The sequence below is a fragment of the Leptosomus discolor genome, chromosome 2 (assembly GCF_034619465.1).
Source record: "Leptosomus discolor isolate bLepDis1 chromosome 2, bLepDis1.hap2, whole genome shotgun sequence".
Taxonomy (NCBI): Eukaryota; Metazoa; Chordata; class Aves; order Leptosomiformes; family Leptosomidae; genus Leptosomus; species Leptosomus discolor.
This window is the reverse complement of record NC_141392.1, coordinates 23,258,471-23,273,369: the sequence shown is the minus strand read 5'-3', so window position 1 is coordinate 23,273,369 and position 14,899 is coordinate 23,258,471. Positions and strand designations below refer to the sequence as shown.

The 14,899-nt window shown below is 49.5% G+C and overlaps 1 protein-coding gene across 1 annotated transcript; it reads left to right on the top strand.

Annotated features, from left to right (window-relative positions):
- The first annotated feature begins 1,365 nt into the window (after positions 1-1,365).
- On the top strand, positions 1,366-7,431 carry NAA20 (N-alpha-acetyltransferase 20, NatB catalytic subunit). The gene is made up of 7 exons (XM_086460751.1): positions 1,366-1,432; positions 1,575-1,599; positions 1,710-1,800; positions 3,065-3,200; positions 4,173-4,318; positions 5,755-5,842; positions 7,392-7,431. The coding sequence occupies exons 1-6, from the start codon at positions 1,380-1,382 to the stop codon at positions 5,838-5,840; spliced, it is 537 nt and encodes a 178-aa protein (XP_086316877.1). The 5' UTR covers positions 1,366-1,379; the 3' UTR covers positions 5,841-5,842; positions 7,392-7,431.
- Positions 7,432-14,899: the final 7,468 nt, after the last annotated feature.

Genomic DNA, 14,899 nt, shown 5'->3' with positions numbered 1-14,899 from the left:
TAACCCCCTGCCATAGCAGGGACACCTCCCACTAGACCAGGTTGCTCAAGGCTCCACCCAGCCTGGCCTTGAACACTTCCAGGGATGGAGCAGCCCATGCTTCTCTGAGCAGCCTGTGCCAGTGCCTCACCTCCATCATGGTGAAGAACTTCTTCCTTGTATCTACTCTAAACCTGCCCTCTCCCAGCTTCCAACCATTACCCCTCGTCCTATCTATCACTGCAGGCCCTTGTGAAAAGTCCCTCCCCAGCCTTCTTGTAGGCCCCCTTCAGGTACTGGAAGACCACTACACGGTCTCCCTGGAGCCTTCTCTTTTCCAGGCTGAACAAGCGCAGCTCTCTCAGCCTGTCCTCATAGGAAAGGTGTTCCAACCCTCTGACCGCCTTGGCAGCCCTCATCTGGACTCACTCCAGCAGCTCCGTGTCTGTCTTGTGTTGGGGGCTCCAGAGCTGGACACAGCACTCCAGGTGGGGTCTCATAAGGGCAGAGCAGAGGGGCACAATCACCTCCCTCAGCCTGCTGGCCACACTTCTCTTGATGCAGCCCAGGACACGGTTGGCTTTTTGAGCTGCAAGTGCACACTGTTGGCTTATGTTCATCTTATCATCCACTGGTATGGCAAAGTTGTTCTCCTCAGGACTGCTCTCAATCCACTAAATGCCACCTGCAGCAGCTTAAATCAAATCTAACAACTTCTTGTCATTTCCCCATGTTTTTTTTTCTTATTTTCATCCCCAAGGCTGTTATCCTACCTTGCCGCCTCAGCCTTCCAGGCACGTCCTCCCTTCAGAGGATAGTTCCTTCTCTGCTGGAGTTGCAGCATCACAAACAGGGTGAGGATTCGTTACTGGGGTGGGGGAGCCCATTTCTGTGATTTCAGAAAACTGCAAGTGCCCAAAGCCTGGTGCGTGTGCAGTGGTAGATAAGGTTAAACCAAACCTGATTTAAGGGGGCAGGGGGGTGAGTTGCTGTGCTGCTCCCCGAGCTCTTGCCAGGGCGGCGGAGATACAGGCGGGAGTGGGGCGGTAAGGGAAAGTGACCCGGATCAAGCCGCTAAAGCAGAGAGAAAGCTGTATTTTTCGTAAAATTCTCTGTTAGGGAGTTTCGGTGAGACGGCCCCTCTCGGACGGGAAGGTAAAGCCGCGGGCACCCGGGTCTCGGCCTCTGCTGCCGGTGGCTCTCCGGGGTTGCGTGTGTGCGCGGCCGGGGCCGGCCCGGGGCGCTGACCCCGCAGCCGGGCCCCGCCCGCCGGCCCGGCCCCGCCTGCAGCCCGCGGCCGCGGAGGTACCGGGCGGGGGGGCATGGGAGCGCTTCCGGGGCGGCGGGAGCGCTTCCGGGGCGGCGGCGGCAGCAGCAGAGGCGGCGGCGGCGGCGGCAGCATGACGACGCTCCGCGCCTTCACCTGCGACGACCTCTTCCGCTTCAACAACATGTGAGCGCCGCCCGCCTCCCCCGGCCCCCCGGGCGCTCGCTCGCCAGCGGCTCCCCCTTCCCCCGCGGGAGCTCGGGGCGCCCCAGGGCCGGCCGGCGGGGCCCGGGCCCGCGGTGAGCGTTGCTCTCTTCCCCCCCCGCAGCAACCTGGACCCGCTGACGGAGACCGTATCCTTCCCGCTGCCGCCGGCCGCCGGGGAGGAGGCGCAGGGCCTGGCGGCGGCAGCCGTGGCGGCGACAGCGACAGCTTCAGCTTGCTCCTTAACCCAGCGCCCCAGTATGGGATCCCCTTCTACCTGCAGTACCTGGCCCACTGGCCCGAGTATTTTGTGGTGGCCGAGGCGCCCGGCGGGGAGCTGATGGGTTACAGTGAGTGCGAGGCCGCTCCGCGGCGCCGGGTCTCCCTGCGGTGCCTGTTGGGGGGGGGGGGGGGGTGTAACGCAGGAGCTTTTCTTCCTCTCTGCATTTTCCGCATGCCCAGCAGCGCAGAGGAGCATTACATAGCATCTTCCCGTTCCCATATTCCCATTCCATAAGTGTGTGAGGGTATGACATAGCGCCCATAGCAGTAGTTTTTGATGTTCCCAGCGCAGCAAGGGGTCTTGGCTGTGGTAACATCTGCTCAGGTTTTATACAGGTGAATGTACATGTACAAGCGTTTCGGTAATCCTGGAATTAAGTCCCTTCACTCAGCTCTGACCTCACACGCTGTCAGTTGTCCGTAAGTCAATACACTGGGCTTGGGTCTTGTGTTTGTCTTGTGAGGGAAAGCTCTGGGTCTGGGTGTCATTTGCTTATTTGCTGCTTGTTCATGTTTTTCAGAAATCATTCTAAATAGGGCTGTTGGTTGGTTTGTTCCTTCCAGGTTTTCTTCCCTTTTTTGGGGGGGAGGTGGGGGCAGAATAAGGGTCTTTGCAGGGACCCGGGAAGTAAAGTATTTAAAATAGTAAAGCTTAAAGTATTTGCTGTACAGAAGGTTTCTCTGTACCCACCACATCAGTTGCTTATTAGCAGCAACTGTGGTGTTTATAAGAGTACCATGTGGACGTGGGAATTATTCATTAGTCAGCTAGCACTGGTTTCGCTCTATGTAGAAAGGAGAGGAACTACAAAGAAGCCCCCCCCCGCCCCCAACAACATCCCCTTTTGGTTTGTTTTTTTTAACACACCGTGTTTGCAGGGCCTTAGCTTTCTACTGCCAGATCAGCAAAGCTTCCCAAGGTCTGTTCCCCCACAGTCACCAAAAGTCTCCAATAGTTGCCAGGATGGTGAGTTAGTTTTCGGCTTCTGGCCCTCTGTTATTCCCTTATCTTAGTCAGATCCTGATTTCTACTCAGACTCATGGGAGTTGCTTCAAACTTGCATTTGGAAGTCAAGCCTCAAACAATGAATTTTCAAAAATTGTATATATTTTTTTTACGCTAGTCATGAAGCTGCTGTAGCACTTGAGCAAAGTGATTTTTAGCGGTTGCTGAATCACAGAGTGATAGTGTAGACATCCCTGTTTGAGCCTGTGCCGCAGTCCTTGGCGATGTGTGTTCATGCCCCACGTGGTCCCTTTGCGAAGGCGTGTGGCTGTGGGTGGTGCGTTGTGCCGGAGGCACTGCTGCGCTGATGCTCTGTGTGTTCACAGTCATGGGTAAGGCGGAAGGCTCTGTGGCTAGGGAGGAGTGGCACGGACACGTTACTGCACTCTCAGTTGCACCAGAATTTCGGCGGCTGGGTTTGGCTGCTAAATTGATGGAACTACTGGAAGAAATTTCAGAAAAGTGAGTACTGTGCTTATCTTTATCTTTTGAACCTTTCTACAGATACCTGTCCGTGGCTTAGATATTTGATTTGCATGAAAGAGACCCGGAATTTTGCTTTTAGTGGTTTTCTGATTTGTTAAATTCCCCATAGTTAGGAAACAAAAACTACGCGTGGTGCTTGGCAGTTCAAAATCTCAGGGTTTCTCTGAAAGCTGACTTGACAGCCTGAATTCCGACAGAGATGCTGTATGAAAGGTCCTGTTCTTGACAGGACAAGAGCTTTGCCAAGTGTCAGCACCATTTCCCGAAGGGCCTCCAACATACTCGTTGAGTAATCGTGGGCTTTGTGCGATTCCCTCAAGCACAACCTTGAACAGAGTTTGTACGGTAGACAGTCCCTCAGCTCGCTTTCTGTCTCGTGCTTGGTTCTGCGGAACCTGCAGAAAATTTAATTTAGCGTCAAATGAGCCCACAGGGGAATGTCCCCAGCTCGTGCTGGTAGGGCAGCCCCGTCATAGCTGGTAAGATGGGAAAATAGTGCAATGTTTTGCAAAATCTGCCTCGCGAGGAGATGGGCTGTCTCCTGGTAGGCAACTGAATGTTGTGAGTGATTCCACCCCCTGCCATGTACTTTGGAGCAGGCAGTCCCCTAACCAATGCAATCTAAAATGTGGGGGGGAAAAAAAAATTAAGCATTTCTTGTGGATATGAGGCTTGTGTGGGTATTTAGTTTATCCTGTTCTTTCCATTTGTAATTCTGAACCTACTGGCTGGTGTAGAAGAACGGTCATGTGACAAAAATAAGATTAAATTTGTGCCTGTACTGGATTTGTCCCGTGGTAAAGGAGTGTGTCTGCTATTACAGCGTGAAAGATGTTTGGTTAGCATACGACATCATCAGACCTGCTCTCAGTCTGATTATGTTATTATTTAGAAATACATTCACCTACTTCTCCTTACTGTGGTTTTTTTGGCTTTATTTTTTCAAAGAAAGGGTGGATTTTTCGTCGATCTCTTTGTGCGAGTATCAAATCAGGTTGCGGTAAATATGTATAAGCAACTGGGCTACAGCGTGTACCGGACGGTGTTGGAGTACTACTCTGCTAGCAGTGGGGAGCCAGATGAAGATGCTTATGGTAAGTACTTGTTCTGCCTCAACTTCAATGGAAAGATTCTCCCGTTGAGGCTTCCTGGGCTTGTTTCTATGATTTTTTTTTTTTTTTTTTAGTATGAAACAAGTTCAGGTGGTGGTTGATGTAGATGTCGATTTTTTTTTTATACTCCTTTAGGTAGCTTTTCCTACTGAAGATTACATCAGTTATGAAACTTAAATCTTGCAGTTTAGGTATTTTGTAGCATCTGTGGCAAAATAAACTACAAAACAAGAATAAATCAGTAAGTACAAAGACATTTATCCTGTAGGTGCAATGAAAATAAAAACACAGTTTCTATCTAAAACATCTAAAAATATCCATTTTTTCTCCCTGAGGAATGCTCGCACCCAGTGGCTGGGATTTTTGCTGATGTTAATGGGGGAAGGAATGGCAGTGCTCCCCTCGTTTCTCCCCATAACGGGGACTCAACATTTTGTTTTTCTCAGATGCCTAACTACAAATTTACCATGGTCAGTGGTCAGCAGCAGCAGAGAACTGGGTGGCATTTTCAATTTAAAAGGCAAGGAATGTGGAAATCCAAGTACGTGGGTGTCAATGCTGTTAACGAAACTGGAGTACCAGCTGCTTCCTCTTTCTAGATGATCTTCCCTTTTAAGTATCCTACCCAAAGGGTTACGCGGCTGTGCTGCGTGTCTTTTCTGTCCTTGTGCTATTCATTTTCCCTGCAGGAGTGCTGTGAAGTACAGGGGCCATGGGCAGATGTCTGCCGTTGCTGCAGGTGCCTTAAATCGTGTGTCTGTCCCTTTAGCCTGGCATTTCCTTCCCATCCGGTTGAGTTTCACGCAGTGTTATATTCCTGTTGGTAACGTTGCCGCTGATCAACGATAAGGACATCAGACTATTAGAGTGTGCCCAGAGGAGGGTGACCAAGGCGGTGAAAGGTCTCGAGGGCACGACTTGCAAGGAGCAGCTGAGGTCACTTGCTTCGTTCAGCTTGGAGGGGAGAAGGCTGTGGGGTGACCTTGTCGCAGTCTACAGCTTCCTCACGGGGGTGCAGCGGAGGGGGAGGTGCTGATCTCCTCTCCCGGGAGACCAACAGAATGAGACTGCGTCACGGGAAGTTCAGGCTGGACTTTAGGAAAAGGTTCTTCACGGAGAGGGTGGTCGGTCACTGAACAGGCTCCCCAGGGAGGCAGTCACAGCACCAAGCCCGTCAGAGTTTGAGGAGCGTCTGGACAACACGCTTAGTCGTATGGTTTAGTTTTAGGTAGTCCTGCGAGGAGCAGGGAGTTGGATTCCACGATCCTTGCGAGTCCTTTCCAACTTGAGATATTTTATGATTCTAGGAAATTTTCTTGATTCAAAATGATCTTTTTATAATTAGAGAGTTCACTCAATACAGCTTTATGCAGTGACTGCCTTTATTGTAATAGCTTTTTTTTTTTCTTTTGCCACAGATATGAGGAAAGCTCTTTCCAGAGATACAGAGAAGAAATCAATTATACCTCTGCCTCATCCTGTGAGACCCGAAGACATCGAATAACTGTAAGCTGTGATTCTCAGGCAACTTACTAAGAGTGTCACATTCCTTCTTGCCCCAGCCCCCAAGAACTTATGGGTGAGAAGTCTTAGGCTCAACGTTTTTCCCCATGAAATACCAAAAAGCAATATTGAGAAGCCTACTAATGCTGCTTCTATTGGTAACAGCTGCACTTACCCTATTATTGTTCCTTTCCAGCTTTCCATCCCTTTTTTCCTCTTGCTTTCTGTCCCTTGTCCTGGCTCTCTTGTTGCGCTCTTGTTCTGTCTGCTCCCCACCCCTAACCCATCCCAAATCACTATTTTGCTCTCATTTTTTCTTTTTAAAAAGTTTCCTGTGCCTTTACTTCCACTCCCCCGTTCCTCTGTCTTTGTGCCATGTCCCATTTTTGAGGCCATGGAAGTGACATCAGGAGTGACAGGGTGTCAAAAGCAGGTCCTGCAGCCCATCACTGTGTTTACCTTCTCCATCTCATTGTCCCAATCCACATCTCTCTCTTACTCAATCCCTCTCCCCTGTTCTCTGTCCTACTTTTTCTCTCTCTGTATGTCCCACTCCCTGTCCACATCTTTATCCTTCCTTCCTTCTTCCTTTCCTTTTTGTCTGTCCTTTTGTCCTGTTACCTGACCCTATTTCTTCCTCCATCTCACCGTCCTTTTCCCTGTACCTTTTTGCCTCTGCTCCTCAGTCCTCCCTCGCCTTACTTTTCTCTTTATAACCCTCTGTCCTGCTCTCCATCCCTCTCTCTCTCTCCCCCCTCACCTCTGCTGCTCTTTGCACCCCGTCTGTCTTCCCCCTGCCTCAGCCACTCTCTCTCCCTCTCCATCCTTGTCTCCCTGTCCTCTGTCCTTGTGTCTTTACCACTCTGTCCTGCTCGGTGCCCCTCTCTCTCATTCTGTCCGAGTCTCCTGCTCCCTGATCCTCTTGCCCTGTATTACTCCGTCCTTCTATCTGTCCTCCCCAACCTCATTTCTTTCATGCTCCCTCTTCCTTTTTTATTCTCTTTTGCTCTGTCCTGCTCCCTGTATCATCGTTTCTCACTGTATCCTTCTGTCCTGCTCCCTGTCCCTATTCTTTTTTAACATCACTGTTGTGCGGCCCATCTCAGGTTTTTTCTTCATCCTGCCTCCTGTCCTTAGTTTTCTTTCTGTCCTGCTCCCACTCCCTCTTTCTGCCTTTGCTCTTCTGTCCCTGGTGCTTCTTACTCTGCTCCTCGTTAGTTTACTGGTGAGTATCCCTGCCCGTCACCCGGGTGACAGGGGTTTGGTTGCCCAACAGGGAGGTGACGCTGCCTTTTAGGGACATGGTTTAGTGGTGGACTCGGCAGTGGTAGGTTAACAGTTGGGCTTGATGATCCTAAAGGGCTTTTCCACCCTAAACGATTCTGTGATTCTTTCTCCATGTCTCCCTTATGCTCCGTTTTTCTTTTTGCCTCTTGCTGTGCGTCTGTCCTTTTTCTTGTCCCGGCCTTTTCTCTCGCTGTCCCGTTCCCTGTCTCACGCGCTCTCCTCACCCCGCTGCCCAGCCGCCTGCCACTTGTCTCTTCTCTTCTAGCACCCTGCACCCCGCTCCTCATTGTTGGCGGCCACCACCTCAGCCCAGCAGCCCCTCGCTCCAGGAGCCAGCCCACCCACCGACCCTACACTCCCCGCTGAGCCGCCCAGCGTGGCTTCAGGAACGACTGCCGAGGTGTCCCGGCGGCAGGGGCGGTGTCGGCGGCCCCCAGCCCCGGAGCAGACTCGCTGTTACACGTGTGGCTGAATAAACGACGCTCGCCGTGTGGCTGAATAAACGCTCGCCGCCTCCTTCGCTCCCCGCCCCGGCTGCGCTGCAGCCCCGCGGCCGCGGGCGGGGGCGGGGCGGGCCCAGCGGAGGGGGCGGGGCGGGGCGGTTACGGCACTGCGGGGCGGGATCGGCGCATGCGCAGTGGCGCGCGTTCACCGCACTCGGCTGCCATCAGGTGGGTGGATCTAAGTGCTGTGGTCCGGGAGCAGCGCATGCGCATTGGGGCGCTTCGTTCCTCGCTCTCTGCTGCCACCCGGCGACCGCAGCGCGGTGGTGCGGCCCGGGGGCCGTGCGCGGGAGGGCCGGCCTGCCCTCGCCTTCCCCCGGCGGCTCTGCGCGCCGGGGCTTCCGCAGCGGGAGCGGTCGCTGGGCATTTTCCCTCCGGAGCTGGGCTCTTCCCTGAGCGGCAGCGAGCGTGAGGGCGTTTCAGGGCGCTCAGAACGGCTGGCGCCGCGGCGTTGGTGGGGCAGGGACAGGTCTGCCCGGGGAAAGCGAGGGCGGCGGCAGCAGCGTTCCGCGCTGGCGCTTTCCAGCGGGAGACGTCACTGGGCCGTTTCAATTTGCCAGTCGATGCCCGAGCAGCGATCCGTCCCGGTTTATATACTGAGCGTGACCGTTCCATGGTATGGAACACCCCTTTGGCCAGTTCGGGTCACCTGTCCTGGCCATGCTCTTGTGCACCTGCTCACTAGCAAAACACGGGAAGCTGAAATTCCTTGATTTCCTAGCAACAACTAAACCCATCAGTGTATTATTGTCATTCTTCTCATATAAAATCCCACACTGAATCCAAAACACAGCGCTATTCTAGCTACTGAGAAGCGAGCAACTGAGAAGATAAAAAATGAGCTCTATCCCAGCCAAAACCAGGACACATGCAGCTGTTCCTTTTACATCTGCCCAGAATGGACACCCCCTTACCTGGAGCTTTGTTTGGGCCAGGACATTATGAAAAGGACTTGAGTTGCAGACAAGAGCCTGGGTAATCAGATGCACAGAAAGAAGGCAGCACAGCTGAAGGGAAGACTAAAGGCAGTGTGTGGTGCAGGCTAGAGGAAAATCTGGGGAGAAAGAGGAAAAAAAGAAAAGGTGCTGCAGAGAGACAGGTAAAGTCTTCTGGCTCCTCTGTAACAAGAAGCCAGGATTAAGGCCAGGAATGAAAACTGTCAAGAGTGATCAGATGGTAAGTGCTGCAGTAGGGGGTCAGAGAGAGATGGCACAGCTTCTCATGAGAGTCTTAAACATCAACCCCCCAAGCTGTCAGCATTGGGTGGGGTGCTTTAGATAATTCTCTCTCCTCTTGAGGAGAGAGACCAACTTGATGGTCACTGGGAGGTCTCTTTCATTCTGTACTTATGATTCATGAATAGATGGCATTTTTTGTTCCCACAGGAAAATGGGCTGTGGAGAAAGACGGTGACAATGATGATGATGAACCAAGGCTTGATGGGGCTATGGGCAACCTGATCTAGCTAAAGATGTCCCTGCTTACTGCAGGGGGGGTGGGGGTGGGGGTGGGGGTGGAGGGGGTGGATTGGATTAGATGACTTTCAAGGATCCCTTCCAGCCCAATGATAAGGAAGAGGAGTGCAAGCCTACTGCTGAAGACCGGCTGGGAATCAAGTTCAGAAGACAAGGATAATGAAGATGTTGAAATATCTTTTGCAAGGATCACCTAGATTCGTTAAGACAAAAAAAAAAAAAAAAAAAAAAAAAAGAGCTACACGGAACAACATTATGAAGGTGTGATCAGATTGTGTTAAAATATAGGTACACAAGAAGAGGAACTGGTCTGAAAACTGCTTTTTCCTCAGTGATGCAGGCACTACAGGAAGATTGGAATGGGGAGCGAGGGGAATCCAGCAATGGCTTTCTTGTCTGTGTGTATTATTTTGGTGGAGCTATTTTGTTTGTTTTATGAAGTGGTGGAGCCAAAGGATGGAGCTCTGGGATTATATTCTGTGGCAACTGAAGTAGGACTTACTTTTTTTTTTTTTTTTTAGAAAAAACAGTGGTTGGGCTGTTAAGGAGCTGCCAAGGGAATGCGAGGGCCATCAACAGCTTTCAATCCTGACACTTCTGGCTGTAATCAGTAGGTGTCAGTTTTTGCTTTCGGACCTAAGCTCTAGTTGAGGGGAAGGTGATGTTGAGGTGGTAGAGCAAAAGCCGAGCCTCCGTGTTGGTGGAGCTCTGAAAGCGCTACCAAGAGAAGGTGAGGGCCGCCAACAGCTTTCAGTCCAGGCCCCTTCTGTGTGGGAGTCCTTGCTGGGACGCTTTCTATTTTGGACCTGGGTCTGGTGAGGTCAATCTAGGTCTGCGCATACAATGCATTGTGACCTAATTCTGGTCCTCAAGGGTTACTTAATGAGACAGTTGGAGTATACAGGGAATCATCGTAACACTGATGCAGTTTGGTTATGGTGTGCCCATGCACTCTTACTTATGCTCCTATTTAGTGAATGCTTGCAGGACATCATAATTTCTTACTTTCACACTTCCTCTAAAATCCTAAACACCACTAGTAACTTTCAATCAAATATTCACCATGTTGTTAACACACGTTTTATTTACACTTTTTTTCACATATCATCAGCCCTGGCATCGCATTAATAATTTAAATACAAATTTTGTACACAAACATAGACAATGCACCACACCTTAAAGAAACTGCCCTACAAGTGTACAAACCACAAAAAAACCCCCGGTATTCAACAAAAAACATAAAAACAAATAAACAACAAAAAAAAGAAGAATCAAGCAACAACCAACAAAAAGCAAACAAGAAACAAACAAATAACTGTTCTTGTAGTCAGAGGCGCTGAAGCTGCCAAGACGGTCACCAGGCACCCCCAAGGACAAAAGACGTAGTCCTGACTTTACCTAGACGTATACAAGCAACTACCTGCACCACAGTGTAAATGCCCTTGACCACCTTGTTAAGGCAAAAGGTGCAGGCACCCAAGTCGCAGCCCACGCTGCCTTGCTTAGCTGCACCCCCATGGCTATGCAGCAGTAACTGCCATTAAGCAGTTAAAAGCGTAAACTTTACTCACTGTGGCACCTAGGGCTGGTAAATCTTGTGCCAGCAACCATGGTCACAAAAGAGACCCAAATTAACTGTAATATGGTGTAAAGAGCGGTAACATGTTGTCAAGGCAACTGAGATGAAAATGCATCTGAGCTGTCATAAGCACCTAAAGCCACCCTCAAGACAATCTTACCGTCCGTGATTAATTAAATCCCATAAAAGCTAAAACATAAGCTGGGATTACACACCCCACTATGCCTAGCTCTAAATCTTGATACTTTACGACAGTGCCTGCCTGAGAAGTGCAAACTCTTAAACCTCTAAGGACTTGGTGCCCCAAATCCACACAGAGGAGCTTGTTCTAGAATGGCTAACCCACAATCCACCCAACCGTCCCTCACCAAGACAGACTGACTGTACTGCTGTTGCCAGCTCACCTCCTCTCCTCAGAGCATAACAGTGAAAATAAAAGCCTCAACCCGACTCACAAGACAGGTCAAATATAGCTTATCAGACAGACGAAATGGGCTACATTTTTTAAAACAGAAAACCTACCAAAAGAGACGTGAAATAATCCATAGAAGACAGATTAGCAGTAAAGCAGGTCAACAGAGCCCCCTTAAGTTGGCCCTGGGGCACGCACACACTGCCCACCACCATCCTTGCCCCTATAGCTAATGCACCTGTCAGCTGAAGTCGTAACAATGTCAGTGCAGGGGAACAGGCACGTAACATACCAAGACATAGCTACAACCTCGAAGCCTCCAGCTTACATCTGAAAGACAGACATCTGCTACCCACCAGACCCTCTTCAAGCCTGACTCCAGCCCAGCCAAACCACAACTAGAACTGATCACCAAACTAAAACATTCTTTCCACTTTTAGTATAAGGTCAATGAAATTCAATGAAAAGACCCTTGCCACAACAGAGGTTTGTATTGTAAGGGAAAGATGACATAGTAATGAAAAACCCAACCAACAAATAGCGAAGCTAAACTCTTGTACCTCTCACATCATGATTTAGCAAGAACAGCAAAGCAAAATGAAGTTAAGCTTGCTATTCCCAAAACCCAAAAGAGCTACTTCCAAGCAGCAGTCGCTGAGTGAACCCATCTCTGTTGCAAAAGAATGGGATGACTTGCTAGTAGAGGTGCAAAGACAATCAAGTTGGGTGATAGCTGGTTGCCTGTGAAATGAGTCTAAAAGTTCTCTGTTTTCCTCCAAGGATATTCAATATCTAGCCCTTGTGTAGTAAATCACAAGCAACTTAATTGGAATACAGTTCCTTTGAAAAAGAACACAGTCTCCCCTAGCCGATAACTACTCAACTCATTCCCCACGCTGCAGGCCTTTAAGCAGCCACCAAAGAGTGCTTTGAAGCTCCACACTTAAAAAGTCCAAAACCAATATGACTCCCTTACCACCAAGATACCAACCTGTAATAATAGGCGAGTGTATAATGAGTAACTAGGGGCAGCTCCCTTTCAAGCACAAGCTTACATGATCACACTAGTAACAGATTACAACTAATATCTCAATTTTAACAGGGTTGGGTATCAAACCCAACCTGTTAACCCAACTCAGGAGTGTCTATTAGAAAGATTAAAATCTGTAAAAGGAACTAGGCAAACTCAAGGCCTGACTGTTTACCAAAAAATAGCCTTCAGCTGACCAAGTATTGAAGGTGATGCCTGCCCTAACTGTCTCTTACAGCTAACCAATGAACTTGGTCTTCCCATGCAAAGGCAGGAATATACAGATAACGTGAGAAGATCCTGTGGAGCCTAAAAAAATCAGCAGCCACTACACACAAACTCAAGCCCACTGGGTTCACTATAGCCCCTCCCCGAAATGCTGGCCCACACTTTTTCGTTGGGGCAACCTTGAAGAAAAACAAATCCTCCAAAAATTAGACCAGACCTCAAAGTACTAATAGTGACCAGATCTAATGGACCAAGCTACCAGCAATAACAGCGTAATCCCCATATAGACAAAGTTTACAATCCTGATGTTGGATCAGGACATCCTAAAGGTGCAGCTGCTATTAAGGGTTCATTTGTCCAACAATTAACAGTCCTACACGAGCTGAGTTCAGACCAGAGTAATCCAGGTCAGTTTCTGTCTATGATGAATTCTCCCTGGTACAGAAGGGCCAGAAAGCTGAGGCCAATAGTACAAGCATGCCTCCCTCTAGGTAATGAGCTCAGCTAAACTACCAAAAGAGCATCCATATCATCCTCTGTCCTAGAAAAGGACTGCTAGCACACCAGAGCTCAGCAAATGCCAAAGGCTTAAGCCCTTTACCTGTAGGTTCAACTCCCCTCTCCAGCTCCCCTCTGTCCCTACCACACCTACACCTCGTGACCTGACCCTTCACTTTAAAATACCTTACCATATCCCTAGCCTGTGCTAGCCAAGTTCTAATTGCTACAGCCTTCTTAACAGTGGTAGAATGGGAAATCCTAAGAAGTTACATACAAGGCTGAAAAGGCCCAAACATTGTAGACCCCTTCAGATTATTACAGCCAGTAGCAAACGGAGTAAAACTGTTCGTTAAGAAGCCTATTCAGAAGGTCAATCTGAGCTAGTATCAGGCTTCAATATAGAGTATGCCACAGGACTAGTCACCCTGTTCTTCCTAGCTTAATATGCAGATATCATACTGATAAGTACACTGACTACTGTACTATTCCTAAACGAAGTTCAGTAAACCACATACACACACACACCCTCCCCCTACTATTCCCAGTGGCCTTGGCTACAAAAGTCCCGCTCCTTTCCTCAGGCTTCTTATGAATTTGCACTTCTGTCCACAACTGTGCTACAACCAGCTCCTGCCCCTCCTCTGAGAACACCCTGCCTGTGACATCAGGGTGACACCGCTGACACACCAGCACAACAAGCTGCTATGCAGGCCCGCTTCTTTGCTTAAGGAAATGTGTTTGAACATAAAGGATGGCTCTGGTAAGGCAAACATTGAGCTACACCAGGTCTCTCATTTCCTAAGAAAAATTTAGAAAAGTATAAATCAAACCTAGACAGAAGAGCTCAAACCTCTCCATACTTCCTCTATATTATTTTCTAGTAGGGTCAGCTTAAAAAGCTATCGGGCCCACGTCCTGAAAAACGATGGTTTAACCCCTTCTCCTACTGATGAACCCACATGCAAAATGAATCTCCTCCCTAAGCTTACTCCTAGGAACAACCATTCCCATCTCAAGCAACCACCGAATCATAGCCTGCACAGGACTAGAAATCAACACGCTCGCCGTCATTCCCCTCATCTCCAAATCCCACCACCCATGAGCCACTGAAGCCGCAATCAACAACTTCCTAGTACAAGCAGCCGCCTCAGCATTAGCCCTGTTCTCAGGCATAACCAGTGCTTGAGCTACGGGCCAATGAGGTGTTACCCAACTGAGGCACCCAACATCCTGCCTCCCACTGACAATAGCGATTGCAATCGAACTAGCAAAAGTCCCATTCCATTTCTGATTCCCAGAAGTACTTCAAGGCTCATCCCTAATCACAGCTCTACTACTATCAATAATAATTAAATCCTCCCTGCCAACCACCAGTCTCTTCCTAGCTCACGCAGCCCAACACTATTAACCACCATAGCCGTTGCCTCAGCAGCCCTAGGAGGCTGACTGCGACTAAACCAAATACAAAGTCAAAAAATCTTAGCTGCCTCACCCATCTCCCACTTGGGCTGAATAGCCATAAATATTATCTACAGCTGCAAACCTCACCTACTAACTTGCTACTTATGCTTCCCAGTAACTGCCACATTAGGGTTATGAAGATGATGAGAGAACTGGCACAGCTCTCTGATGTGAGAAGGCTAAGAGACTTGGGGCTCTTTAGCCTGGAGAAGGCTGAGATGGGATCTTATCAACACTTATAAGTATCTAAAGGGTGGGTGTCAAGAGGATGAGGCCAAGCTCTTTTCAGTGGTGCCCAGTGACAGGACAAGGGGCAATGGGCACAAACTGGAGCACAGGAAGTTCCACCTCAACGTGAGGAAAAACTTCTTTACATTGAGGGTGACAGAGCACTGGAACAGGCTGCCCAGGGAGGTTGTGGAATCTCCTTCTCTGGTGACATTCAAAACCCACCTGGATGCAGTCCTGTGCAACCTGCTCCAGGTGAACCTGCTTTGGCAGGGGGGGTTGGACTAGATGATCTCCAGAGGTCTCTTCCAGCCCCATCACCGTTCTGTGATTGTGATATTCCTCACCCTCAACAT